This window comes from Hevea brasiliensis, chromosome 6 (genome assembly GCF_030052815.1).
Source record: "Hevea brasiliensis isolate MT/VB/25A 57/8 chromosome 6, ASM3005281v1, whole genome shotgun sequence".
In the NCBI taxonomy this organism is placed as follows: domain Eukaryota; kingdom Viridiplantae; phylum Streptophyta; class Magnoliopsida; order Malpighiales; family Euphorbiaceae; genus Hevea; species Hevea brasiliensis.
This window is the reverse complement of record NC_079498.1, coordinates 10,095,715-10,109,111: the sequence shown is the minus strand read 5'-3', so window position 1 is coordinate 10,109,111 and position 13,397 is coordinate 10,095,715. Positions and strand designations below refer to the sequence as shown.

Here is a 13,397-nt window from a genome sequence, read left to right as displayed (position 1 = left end):
TTATAAGAAACAAAAGAAGAGATAGGGTAAGTACATGAACGTTTACCTTTATGAAGAGCAATGGGTAAGACAGTGAGTCTGTGCATATACGACTGGAGTTTTTACCATGTACAAGAAAAAATTGGGTCTATTTTTTCTGATTTATTTGTTGGCAACTTAACATTATGAGACCAGATGTGGACATGTAGCTAATCTCAGACTATAAACTAGAAGCTCAGGCCAAAAATGATATGAAATTCTCATAATTGGCTTTTTTGGTATCAGCCAAGTTCTTGAAGTTGGAGCAGCTGGACCACGATACGACCTTACCTACAGAGGCGAGTGGAGTATCAATTGATGGAACTGGTCAAGTTGGAACCTACTTTTATACTGCGCCTGAAATTGAGCAAGGATGGCCAAAGATCGATGAAAAGGTGAATGTTTGGCAAGGTTCTTAGTAAGCAAGTGTATTCTTGTTGGCCTTCAGGCCTGCAGTCATGTAATCTAATTTGTTGTGTTCTGAGACTCCATGTAACCATTGTTTTCAGGCTGACATGTACAGCTTAGGAGTTGTGTTTTTTGAGCTTTGGCACCCTTTTGGCACAGCTATGGAGAGACATATTATTCTATTTGATTTGAAACAAAAGGGAGTGCTTCCTCCCTCCTGGGTTGTTCAATTTCCAGAGCAAGCATCCTTGTTGCAACGCTTAATGTCTCCAAGTCCATCTGATCGTCCATCTGCTACTGATCTTTTAAAGCATGCATTTCCCCCAAGAATGGAATCAGAGTTGTTAGACAGTGAGTAATTAATATCTGTTTGTTGCATTCTTATTTATATTTGCTCCTTGGTGTTAGATAGCTGGCACAACAGTTTTAATTTCACTGCAACTAAGCTAATGAGTGGCAAATTGTCTTGTCAAATGAATAAAGGAAAAAGATGAAAGAAATAGCAAATATTTAATTTGTTGAATAGAATTGTAATGGTCAAGTACCCAAATAAGCCCTCAATCTATGTTGAAATGTGCAATTGAGCACCTTGTCTCTATTTGTTTGATTTGTTCTTGAACTTCTATTTCTATAATGGTTAATCCATTTACAGATGAATTGCTGATCTAAGTTCATTTAACAAGGCACAAAGCAAAATTTCAGCAACTCAAACCACAACTCCCCTAACCCCATGAGGGAATAAAGGTCTTTCTTTCCATTGGTAGCAACTGTATTCAAGGGAATAGGACTCATAGCATGTCCTTTACTAATGCAGTGTTTAGTTGGCAAGGATAAATTAATTGACAGCACTCATAAATAATGGGTAGGGCCACATAATCTTTTCAAATCCATTAGTAAGTTCTAATGGGATTATAAATAATGTGTACCATTGTGTTTCAAAATAGCTAGCACATGGTGGGTTTGAGAGCATGTTATTTCCATTGTAGCATGTTAATTCAACACTACAGTAACGTAAATCCATGCCTTAGCACGATTCTTGTACTGTTAGATGCAATGTTACTAATTCTGAAGTGTATAGCATACATTGGTAAAATTAAAACAATTGGATAAAATTGAAAATTATTTCAAAGTTTAGGACTTATGGGATAATTAGCGCTTAAAAAAATTAGTACTGTTTACTGTAATGACATACACTGCTAGAATCAGTTAATGCTTAAATTTCATTGACAAACTTCTTATATACTCCTTGGTCATATATATATATATATATATATATATATATATATATATATATATATATATATATATGACCAAGGATTTCTTCTCTCTCATATTTTCAGATATTCTAAGAAAAATGCAAACTTCTGGGGATAGAACCGTGTATGACAAAGTTATATATATATATATATATATATATATATATATATATATATGACCAAGGATTTCTTCTCTCTCATATTTTCAGATATTCTAAGAACAATGCAAACTTCTGAGGATAGAACCGTGTATGACAAAGTTGTCAGTTCTATCTTTGATGAAGAGATGTTAAGCATGAAAAGCCAGAATCAGCTTTCTGGTCGATTAGGGATGGGTGGAGGTGATACTTCCTCTATTCAGTATGCAGATTTAGACACTGAGCTTCGTGATTATGTTGTTGAGGCCACAAGGGAAGTGTTCAAACAGCATTGTGCAAAGCATTTGGAAATAATACCTATGCGCTTATTGGATGATTGTCTACAGTTTTCTAGGTTGGTCTGTTAGCAAAATTTTGGTTTTATCATTGTTACCTAGTGCAACAGCTGCTAATAAGTTTTGGTTTTGCATGAGAAGGAACACTGTCAAACTTTTGACCCATGGAGGAGATTTGCTTGAACTTTGTCATGAGTTGCGTCTGCCTTTTGTTAGTTGGCTTATTGCAAACCAGGTATTGGATATGGAATCCTTATCTTTTGCACTTTTATCAACTAATTTCTTCAACCTTCATTGACTCGGATCAATATGAATTTGTATTATGTTTTTTTCATTTTTCAGGTACTGTAAAAAGTAGACATTTATTTGGATCTTATAACAAAACAAGGAATGCTTATTATGACTGGGAAAAAGTTGCTTTCAATTCTCTTTAACAGCATCTCCTTCTTGTCAATCTCAATGATATTTAGATGGATTTTATGAGGGATGACCTTGGATGAGGATATGTGATGCTCAGTTAAGATTGTGAGCCAAAACATGTTAACATTGATATCAATCTCTCCTTATAAACAAAGGAGAAAAAATCAGGGTGTAATTATAGATCGAAGTTATATTCAATGGCTAATTTTTGCCCTATAATTTTTATGAACTCATTTGCAAGATCAAATCCTTTCCTCTACGATAGTTAGGGGTAAATTACACAGACAATACCTCAGCTTAGGTAGGGGTATGTAACAGTGTGGTACATAAACTTCAATTTGTAACATAAAACACCATGATCTTTAAGTAACATAAAGTAACACAAAACCCCCTATGGCCTTCAGTAACTAGTTTCTAGGTTATTTTTGCTGATGTGACACTTGTTTGATTAAAAAAAAATATATATTTTCTCTTTATTAATTTGACACTTATCATGAAAAAATTTTAATTATTCTCTCTCTACTCACAATTCCGACGATCCAATTAGCACAAATCAACCTTTCAATAACCCATATTCTGTTTAACTGAAGTTACCAATCCATGAAAATATTATTATTATTATTATTATTATTATTTTAATTTTATGAATGACACATTGGCATAAATAACTCTGAAATCGGCTACAGAAGGTCACAGGGGTTTTTCTGTTACAAATTAAAGTTTAGGTACCCTATTGTTACGTACATCTGTGTAATTTACCCCAATAGTTAGGGATCTACTACATATTTTTTTATCGTCAGCATACTTGTTTATATGCTTTTTTATTGTCAGCATACTTGTTTACTTTATTAATTCCAATATGCTTAAGTTGATTTAAATAACTCAGCCATTATTGTATTTTATCCATCGTAGAAATCTTCTTTCAAACGGTATGAAATGTCACCTGTTTATAGGACAGCAATTGGTCATTCACCACCAAATCGCTATCTACAGGTACAAATTACATACAATGGTCTAGTGACCCATTCCTTTGATTTTTAAGTGTATAATATGACACTAATAACAAAATGATTAGGCTTCATCATAACTTGTTTGTGATTTGATACTCAAATTTGTCTTTGCAATAGGGTGATTTTGACATTGTTGGAGGTGTGTCTGCACTGATGGAAGCGGAGGTTATCAAGGTCGTGTTATCATCTCTTTGACTTGTCTTTTTTTTTTTTTTTTTCTTTTGGCTTGGCAAAATCTTTGAGCTAACATGTTTTTGAAACTATTCAACTTGTTTATTGGGAAATGATAATAAAATTTTACAGAAAAAATAGGTGCCAAGTAAGAGATCAGATATAGGGCATGAAGGAATCTTCTGCACCCTAACATTTCAAACTTAAAAAAATTACACTTCCATCACAAGAAGCTAACTTAAGAAATAGTTTGGAGCATGGAAATATAGTTTCTGTAGAAAGAGATGATTCTCCTTAATTTCAATTAATCTGTATATGGGTGTATATATATATATACAATTGATTCCTATAATTGTGTTCTACTAATTAGGAAGAAATCCTAAATAAGAAATCCTAAATAGGAATACAGAATACAGAATATACAGAGAAATAATATAGTGATTGACTTTCCATAACCCTCTCCCTCAAGTTGGAGCATAGATGTTAATCATGTCCAACTTGTTACAAATGTAGTCAATCCTAACTCCATTCAGAGCTTTTGTGAAAATATCTCCTAACTGCTCTCTAGTTTTGATGTGTCCTGTTGAGATGATCTGTTGTTAAATCTTTTCACGAACAAAGTGACAATCAATCTCAATATGTTTGGTCTGCTCATGAAACACCGGATTAGAAGCAATATGGAGAGCAGCTTGATTATCACACCACAATTTCGCAGGCAGGAAGGTCTTAAAACCTGTCTCATCTAGTAATTGAAGTATCCACATTACCTCACATACTGATTGTGCCATGGCTCTGTATTCGGATTTAGCACTAGATCGAGAAACTAAACTCTGCTTCTTGCTTCTTCAAGACACCAAATTTCCTCCAACAAAAACGCAATATCCAGTAGTTGACTTCTTGTCAACCTTAGATCCAGCCCAGTCAGCATCTGAAAAACATTCTACATTCAAATGCCTATGATTGCCATATAATAAACCTCTTCCTGGAGCGCCCTTCAGATAACACATGATTTGTCCCAAGGCTTCCCAATGAGCAATAGTTGGGGAAGACATAAACTGACTTACCACACTAACGGCATAAGCAATGTCAGGACGAGTGACTGTAAGGTAGTTCAATTTTCCTACCAATCTTCTGTATCTCTCTGGATCTTCAAACAACTCACTATCCTCTGCTAACAACTGTAAATTTGGAGTCATTGGTGCACTACAAAGCTTAGCACCTAATTTTCTTGTCTCTATCAATAGATCGAGGACATTTTCTTTGAGACAAGAAAATACTCTTCTTACTTCTTATAACTTCAATACCCAAGAAATACTTTAACAATCCCAAGTCTTTGGTCTGAAACTGGGTTTGGAGAAAGGTTTTAAGAGATGAAATACCTACAGAGTCACTCCCAGTGATGACAATGTCATCCACATAGACTACCAGGAGAATTAAACTAGCCTCAGATTGCCTATAAAATACTGAGTGATTACACTTACTTTTTTGCATACAAAATTCCGGTACTGCTTCACTGAATCTCCTAAACCAGGCCCTAGGACTTTATTTCAAGCCACAAAGAGACTTTCGAAGCCTACAAACTTTACCCAACTCCCCCTGAGCAACAAACCCAGGTGGTTGCTCCATATATATCTCCTCCTGAAGATCATCATGAAGGAAAGTATTCTTGATATCCAATTGGTACAGGGGCCAATCATATGTAGCTGCTAAAGAGATAAACAAGCGAACAGAAGTAAGTTTAGCTACAGGAGAAAAAGTATCAGAGTAATCAACCCCACATATCTGAGCATATCCTTTTGCTACAAAGCGTGCTTTTAACCTAGCCATAGAAGCATCAAGATTTACCTTTACTGTAAATACCCATTTGCAACCAATAGCTTTCTTACCAGTGGGCAAAGGTAACAGTTCCCATGTATCATTAGCATCTAAAGCCTCCATTTCCTCTTTCATAGCAGCACACCAGCCAGGATGAGACAGTGGCTCACCAACAGTATTAGGGATAGGAACAAAGTCTAAAGAAGTAACAAACACCGAGAACAAGAAGACAATTGATTATAAGAAACAAAAGAAGAGATAGGGTAAGTACATGAACGTTTACCTTTACGAAGAGCAATGGGTAAGTCTAGATCAGAATCATGATCAGTATGAGATACAGGATCTTCCAACGAAGTAGCTGGTGGAGGATCTGAGTCAGGAATCTCCAATCTCCTGGAATAAACATGAACAACGGGAGGTCGAGTAGGTCTAGAGATAGAAGGAGCAGGCTGTGGGAGAGGACTAGACATTGGTTGGACAGTATATATTAAGAGATCATCCTCCTTCCCCCGACTCTCATACACAGATGATTGAGGAAAAAATGGAGTGGACTCAAAAAATGTGACATTTGCAGAAACAAGATAACGATTAAGAGTTGAAGAGAAACAGCGGTACCCTTTTTGGAGCCGGGAGTACCCAGGGAAGACACATTTGAGAGACTTTGGATTCAATTTAGTAACCTGTGGACGAACATCGCGCACAAAACAGGTACAACAAAAAATACGGGGTTTAACAGGGAACAAAGATTTTGTATGAAACAAAACAGTATAAGGAATATCCCCATTAAGGACAGAAGATGGCATACGATTGATAAAAAAACATGCCGTAGAAACTGCATCCGCCCAAAAGTGTTTAGGAACTTTTATTTGAAAAAGAAGAGCACGAGTTAACTCAAGAAGATGCCGATTTTTTCTTTCGGCCACGCCATTTTGGGATGGGATATCCACACAGGAAGACTGATGAAGAATGTCATTTTGTGTCATGTAAGACTGAAATTGTGCTGAAAAGTATTCTTTGGCATTGTCACTTCTTAATATGCGCACAAAAATATTAAATTGAGTTTTGATTTCATTACAAAAGGCACAAAAGATAGAAAATAACTCAGAACGATTCTTCATTAAATATAACCAGGTAACATGAGAGTAATCATCAACAAAAGTAACAAAATAACGAAATCCAGTTTTAGAAGTAACAGAACAAGGACCCCAAACATCAGAATGAACTAACTCAAAAGGGGATGAAGCCCGTTTATTGACTCTAGACATAGAAGACAAACGATGATGTTTTGCAAACTGACGCGACTCACATTCTAGTGCTGATAAAGACTGAAACTGAGGACACAGCTTCTTTATGGTAGATAAAGGAGGATGACCCAATCTATAATGAGTTTCAAAAGGTGTTAAGGTACTGGAGCAAACAAGCGACCGCTGTACATGATTTTCCAGAATGTAGAGACTTCCTGACTTACGTCCTCTACCAATAATCTGCTTCGTCGTAAGATCCTAAAACAAACACTGGTCAGGAAAAAAGGTAACAGAACAATTTAAGGTACGGGTAAGTTTACTAACAGAAAGTAGATTAAAAGAGAATTTTGGTAGACACAAACAGATGATAAAGAAATTGACGAAGTCGGATTCGTAGTTGCAGAACTCATGACACAAGAAGTAGAACCATCAGCTAAAGTAACAGTAGAGGAAGTGAGATTAGACTGAAAAGCAGATAGAAGACTAGAATTACCTGTCATGTGATTTGTCGCACCAGAATCAATAACCCATTTGGATGAGGAAGACACAAGGCATGTAGTGGATTTACCTGACTCAGCGATCGCACTGACAGAGGAACTGGTAGGCTTTAGAGATGCCTGATACTGGAAAAACTGTGCAAAATCCTGTGCAGATACTAAAATAGTTTTCTCAGAGGAAGATACTGTAGAATCCTCTGCTGCCATATTTGCCATCTGTGGTCACTGATTTTTCCTCTGAAGTTGCGGACAATTATGTTTTGTATGGCCAGGCTCATGGCAATAATAACAAATGACTCCTCTTGAGTCATGATTAGAACTAACCTCTCCATTACGCTAATTACTTCTGTTGCCTGTAATTCCTCCTCTAATTCCTCTTCTATTACCCTATTGTCCATTTGGATTATGACTAATAAGAGCACTACTGGCAGGCTGTGAAGATTGGGTATTCTCTGTACGAAGGACCCGTGTGAACGTTTCATGCAAAGAGGAAATCTCAGAACTGGAGAGAATCTGAGATTTAGCAGTCTCATACTCTGAAGGGATGCCTGCAAGAAAACTCATATAAGCCAGTTGCTCCCATTGGGCCTGCTGAACTTTCACATCAGGACTAGAAGGCAATAATACATTAAGTTCCTCATATACCCGTTTAAAATGCATAAAATAAGCCGTGAGAGACTTATCCTCTTTCTCAGCACATTAGAATGCCTTACAAACATTATAAATATGAGAGATATTCCTTTTACCAAAATGCAGAAAATCTAAGTAATCCATCAATTTTTTAACAAATTCACAGTGATTAATTAAACTAATTACCTCACTGTGAATCGAGTTCCGAATCTGCAAAAACAACCGAGCATCCTCCCTTAGTCAAGTTTGTTGTGTATCATCAGTAGGTGGATCTTTAGTAAGATGATCATCCTTATCAATGCTATGCAAATAGACCCTAACAGTCTTACTCCACTCCAGGTAATTCGAACCATTAAGTTTGTGTTCCGTGATCTTAGTCATCACCGGAATCACATCAGGAATAACATTCTTATTGTCTGTCATTTGTTGAGACAGAAAACCAACCGAAACGCTAATCCAAAGTGCTTACAGCAGCAAAATAATCCAAAATCACAAATTAAACAAATACTGAAATAGGATCTGAGAGCCAAACCTCAGAAGTTCTTTAAGGGTATACTGGATCAGGCAACAACACACAGTGGTGGAATGAGGGGGTTGAGGCGACGTCGGCGATGTTGATCGGAGTCGAAACGGCCGGTCGGCGGCCAAGGTCTCTTTTGAGTTGGGTGGTGAGAACAAATAGTCACCCTAAATAGATAACCTGCTCTGATACCATGTAGAAAGAGATGATTCTCCTTAATTTCAATTAATCTGTACATGGGTATATATATACAATTGATTCCTATAATTGTGTTCTACTAATTAGGAAGAAATCTTAAATAAGAAATCCTAAATAGGAATACAGAATACAGAATATACAGAGAAATAATATAGTGATTAACTTTCCATAACAGTTTTTAAAGTTAAATGTAGAATATACAAGAACAAAATGAAACCTTAGAGAAATTTCTCTTCTTGTACATGAATTTTCTTTTAAAGCAAGTTAATGTTGATGCAGTTATTATTATTATTATTATTATTATTATTATTATTATTATTATTATTATTATTATTAGTATTCCCTACGTTAAATTGATAACTGCAATACAAGAATAGGCAGTAAAAGTTCTTGTCAAATCCGTTTTACATCCAGAGTTGAAAAACCATTGATGTTTATTAGTACAAAGAATATAGATTAGGGGTTCATATGCATTGCAATTCTTACATGGTTTAGCAAAATGCCATTAATTGTTGAGATTAGCCTAGCTTCGCATAAGAATGCAATCCATGAACTATTATTGTCTATTAATTGACAAATAGTTGATATTTTATGTATGATCTATCACTAGTTTCTTGCCTGAGTTGAAACTGTTGGAAATGGAATGCATTATTATGGAATTCACTGTACATTTGGCTCATTTTTCAGGCAACAATGGACATTGTAACCCGCTTCTTTGTCTCAGATTCCTGTGATATCCATCTAAATCATGGGGACCTACTAAATGCTATTTGGACTTGGATTGGACTTAAGCCAGAGCATAGACAGAAAGTAGCAGAGGTATGGCATTAATATATTTATGACATGAATTACGAGCATGTAAAGTATGACCTCACAGATGCTCTTTTCTCAATGAAGCTTCTGTCATTGATGGGTTCTTTGCGTCCTCAATCCTCAGAAAGGAAGTTGAAATGGGGAGTAATTAGGCGTCAACTTTTGCAGGTTTGAGCAATAGTACACAGCAACTCACAAAATTTTAGTTTCCTGTAACAGTTATTAAACTTGACATTACCAATTTATCCTTCTTCATTCTGTGTGGGGTCATTTTTTTAATGTTAATTCTAATTGCTGCAGAAAACAAGATAATCTGGAAAATACTATCTGCAATCCTAATGATACATTTTGAAACACTGGCTTTTCATGTTATCCTTAATGGGGGTTGTGACTGATTTCTCTGATAACCCTTTTTTCCCCCTTATGCAGCATTTATAGTTTGCACTCCCACTTTATTTGTAATTTAGTAATACGATGCAACATTAAAAAAATATATATATGATTATGAAATTGTTGTTTAGAAGCAATGTAGTAGCCAGAGATGCCTTTTTGAATCTCTCTCTCTCTCTCTCTCTCTCTCTCTCGGTGCAACATTTAAAAACATAAAAAAACCCTAAGCTTATGACTCTGACATTACTGTTCACAAACAATGCAGCAATGATGCCCCCTCTCTCTCTCTCTCTCTCTCTCTCTCTCTCTCTCTCATGTTTGGTGTTGCTGTTCTAAATGGTTGAAATAAGATTCAATTATAATGTTTAGGCCTTGAGGTTTGTGATTAGGATTCTGTTTACTTGGGCGATGCAGCTTTTTGTATTTCTGACTTTTGATTCCTATTAAGCATTTTAGGGTTGCCTGATTTAGATTCCCAAGAGAAGATATCTCCATGTTTATCTTCAGGAAAAACTTAGGTTTGACTGGAAAACAAGACTAGGTTCCCACCTTATCATGCTTTTCCAGTCCTATTTGGCATTTTCAGGTTGCCTGGTTTAACACCCCAAGAGTGGAGTTCTCCATGTTTCTCTCCAGAAAAGACGCATGTTTCGCTGGAAAATCAACTAGGCCCCCACTTTATCACTTTCCTGTCTATGTCTTATTGTGTAAGTACTGAAGAGCGTCTATGAATTTTCGACTTGCATTGCAAAAGTTGAAAGAGATTATTGTGAACAATTTTTCATCGTTATCACAATGAATCAATGTCGTAGAAGCAGAAGATTTCAAAAAATCTTTACACTTCTGGTGATCTCGAAGATGAACAATTTTAGGGAAGTAATACAAGATTAATTATGAACTAAATTTTTATGTCTATTCTAATGATGACTATGGATAGAAGCGAGTTTGACAATAATGAAACTTTCCTCAAAGAGGTTGGATATCAAGCATTTGATGAAAGCCTTCAAGAAAGAACTTAAGCAAAGATTTTCATCCAACAGTTGTCTCCTTAAAGGTCCCATGGTGTTCGATGATAGTTCATGGAGATTAAATTCAGCGTTGATTGACTCTTTATTTGTTCATGTAGTTAATTTGATGTTTGATTTTGATCATGATATGCTTCTGTCACATGATAATGAAACAGTGTGAAATATGATCTGTGTTTTGAGATCTGATTCCTACTTAAGCTTTAGGATTTCACTTTCAAAAAGACACAAGTTCTGATAATTACTAGGTTTAATCTGTTGATTTTTCAAGTTTATCACATTTAGGTGCTTCAGCATTACCACATTTAGACACAATGATTAGGTTTTCCCTTTCTTTCTGTACAAGAAAGAAAATTTTGGATGAAAATCCAAAGTTTGATTCTTCTTTATTCCACTCCTAACTGCATCACATTGTTGCTTATCAGTTATTTTTATATGCTTAATCATCGTAGGGTGCATTTAAGGCTTATTTTTCATTTCATATATCATTGTGTGCTAAATTGTGTGTCTTCAGTGTTCAGGCCAGGCCCAGGTCTATTAATCCAATGCACTTAATTTCAATCATTTGTTGCATCATTATTTTGTCATGCCGGTTTCCAATATTTTTGAGGGATTTTAATGTTATATATTCTTTTTGTTTGTTTTCTTTCTTGTATGGATGTGTATGGTGTGCTATTTTGCTAGAAAATGCAGATTGCAGAACATCTGTGTCTAGCAATATTCTGAATTTTGCAGATGTAGTCTGATTAGTAGATTAATTATCATCTGCTCACTCTTATAAGTTTTGTGTTTCTAACCATGCTGGTGGCTGATTCTCTTTTTATAATCGTGTAGATTGTTTTCATATGCTGATTCTTGACTTACCAAAGTTATGTTCCATTCTGCTGTTTCACGGATGAAATAGATGTCATTCATAGGAATCATTGATTCATCATAGTCCATTCCATATGATGGCACACAAATGGATTTATCTTTTTCTCAATTCATTTTCTTTCAGGAACTAAATTTGGCTGAAGCTGTTGTGAATAGGTTGCAGACTGTTGGTTTGAGGTTCTGTGGAGCTGCAGACCAGGCCCTTCCTCGATTAAGGGGAGCCCTCCCAGCTGGTACAGATTTTATTTTTTTGGCTTTCATAGTATTTTTTAATAATAATAATAATAATAATAATAATGTTTATCCTTACATTTGCCACATCTGCAGATAAACCCACGCGGAAGGCGCTTGATGAGTTGTCAGATCTGATTATCTATTTGAGAGTTTGGAAGATAGAAGACCATGTTTATATAAATGTGCTAATGCCACCAACTGAGAATTATCACAGAGATTTGTTTTTTCAGGTATAATAGCCTCACTACTGTATACAAAAACACTCGCATACATGCATATACATGTTATGTGTATATGAAGCTAATTATACAAATTAGTTAATTAGTAACACTCGATCAATCATTGTCTTCTTTATATTGGGTATTTGTCTCTGAGAAAGTGAGTGAGCCTGTGCCTAGTGACTACTTGAAGTCTTCTTAATTCCGCAAGATAAATTTCAAGAGTTGTACATGAATTTTAGGGGTTGTAACAAAGATATCCCTGAACTTAAAAATATAATATAAAACTCCTGAATTTTGAAATTTTGTATAGTAAAATCCTTCTCACTTTTAATTGTCAGTTTATACACATTAATGTGGACAATCCAAATTGGTTATAACATGGACAATTATTGTTGTTTTTTGGAGGTAAAGTCCTTCTAATTAGTTGCTATAAATGTAGCGTTTCATTATTCTGTATGGCTGAGATTCTTTCATAGTTGATCTATGAAGAAAATCATAACTAGTTTTGCTACTGTTACATGGAGGAGAGAGAATTGTCTACGTCACCATCATTTCGGATTGTATAAACTCGCTATTGGGAGTCAAAAGGATTTTACTGTATAAAATTTCAAAGTTCAAGGGATTCTATATTATATTTTTAAGTTCTAGGACAGTTTTGTTGCAACCTCTTAAAGTTCAGGGACAACTATTGAAAGTTATCCTAATTCCACATGATAGTGCCAGTCTTATGTGATTATTTCTAAGTTTGTTCCTAAGCATGATTTCACCACACGTGCTTTTTGTTGTGGAACAATAATTTCACCATGCATGCTTGAGCTCTGTCACGTGCCATCAAAACAATCTTTACATGGAAAAACTTGCAGAGACACATAACTTTTTTAGTAATTAATGCATTTTTTGGGAGTATGATTTAGTTTTTTATTGATTCTTCCATTCAAGTTACATCCAAATTTACCAGTGTGCCAAGTTTGTTCTTGTTGACCAAGTTATTTTGTTTCTTCAAATGTGGATGGTATATCTACACATTTAACGTGAGAGTAGTCCTAAAACTAATTATTATCCTTTGTCAAGAAGCTTCCATTCGTTCCCTAAAATTTTAGAATTGTGTTCTTTGTCAATCCTCTCTCATATATTCATTCACCAATCTTAATTAATCATCACCAACTTTGTTCTTTTATGCATATCATTTTTTATATGCATAATTGGAATTCTAATCTTGAA

At 35.2% G+C, this 13,397-nt stretch overlaps 1 protein-coding gene across 3 annotated transcripts in view; it reads left to right on the top strand.

Annotated features, from left to right (window-relative positions):
* The window catches only part of LOC110650860 (eIF-2-alpha kinase GCN2), a 37,730-nt gene that overhangs the window by 20,047 nt on the left and 4,286 nt on the right, over window positions 1-13,397 (top strand). For all 3 annotated transcript variants that reach the window (XM_058148382.1, XM_058148385.1, XM_058148384.1), the window contains 10 exons: window positions 265-413; window positions 528-777; window positions 1,892-2,174; window positions 2,257-2,350; window positions 3,448-3,528; window positions 3,663-3,719; window positions 9,308-9,439; window positions 9,518-9,601; window positions 11,846-11,954; window positions 12,049-12,185. In XM_058148382.1, the coding sequence (XP_058004365.1) occupies window positions 265-413; window positions 528-777; window positions 1,892-2,174; window positions 2,257-2,350; window positions 3,448-3,528; window positions 3,663-3,719; window positions 9,308-9,439; window positions 9,518-9,601; window positions 11,846-11,954; window positions 12,049-12,185 (1,376 nt within the window). The remainder of the gene's footprint in view (window positions 1-264; window positions 414-527; window positions 778-1,891; window positions 2,175-2,256; window positions 2,351-3,447; window positions 3,529-3,662; window positions 3,720-9,307; window positions 9,440-9,517; window positions 9,602-11,845; window positions 11,955-12,048; window positions 12,186-13,397) is intronic.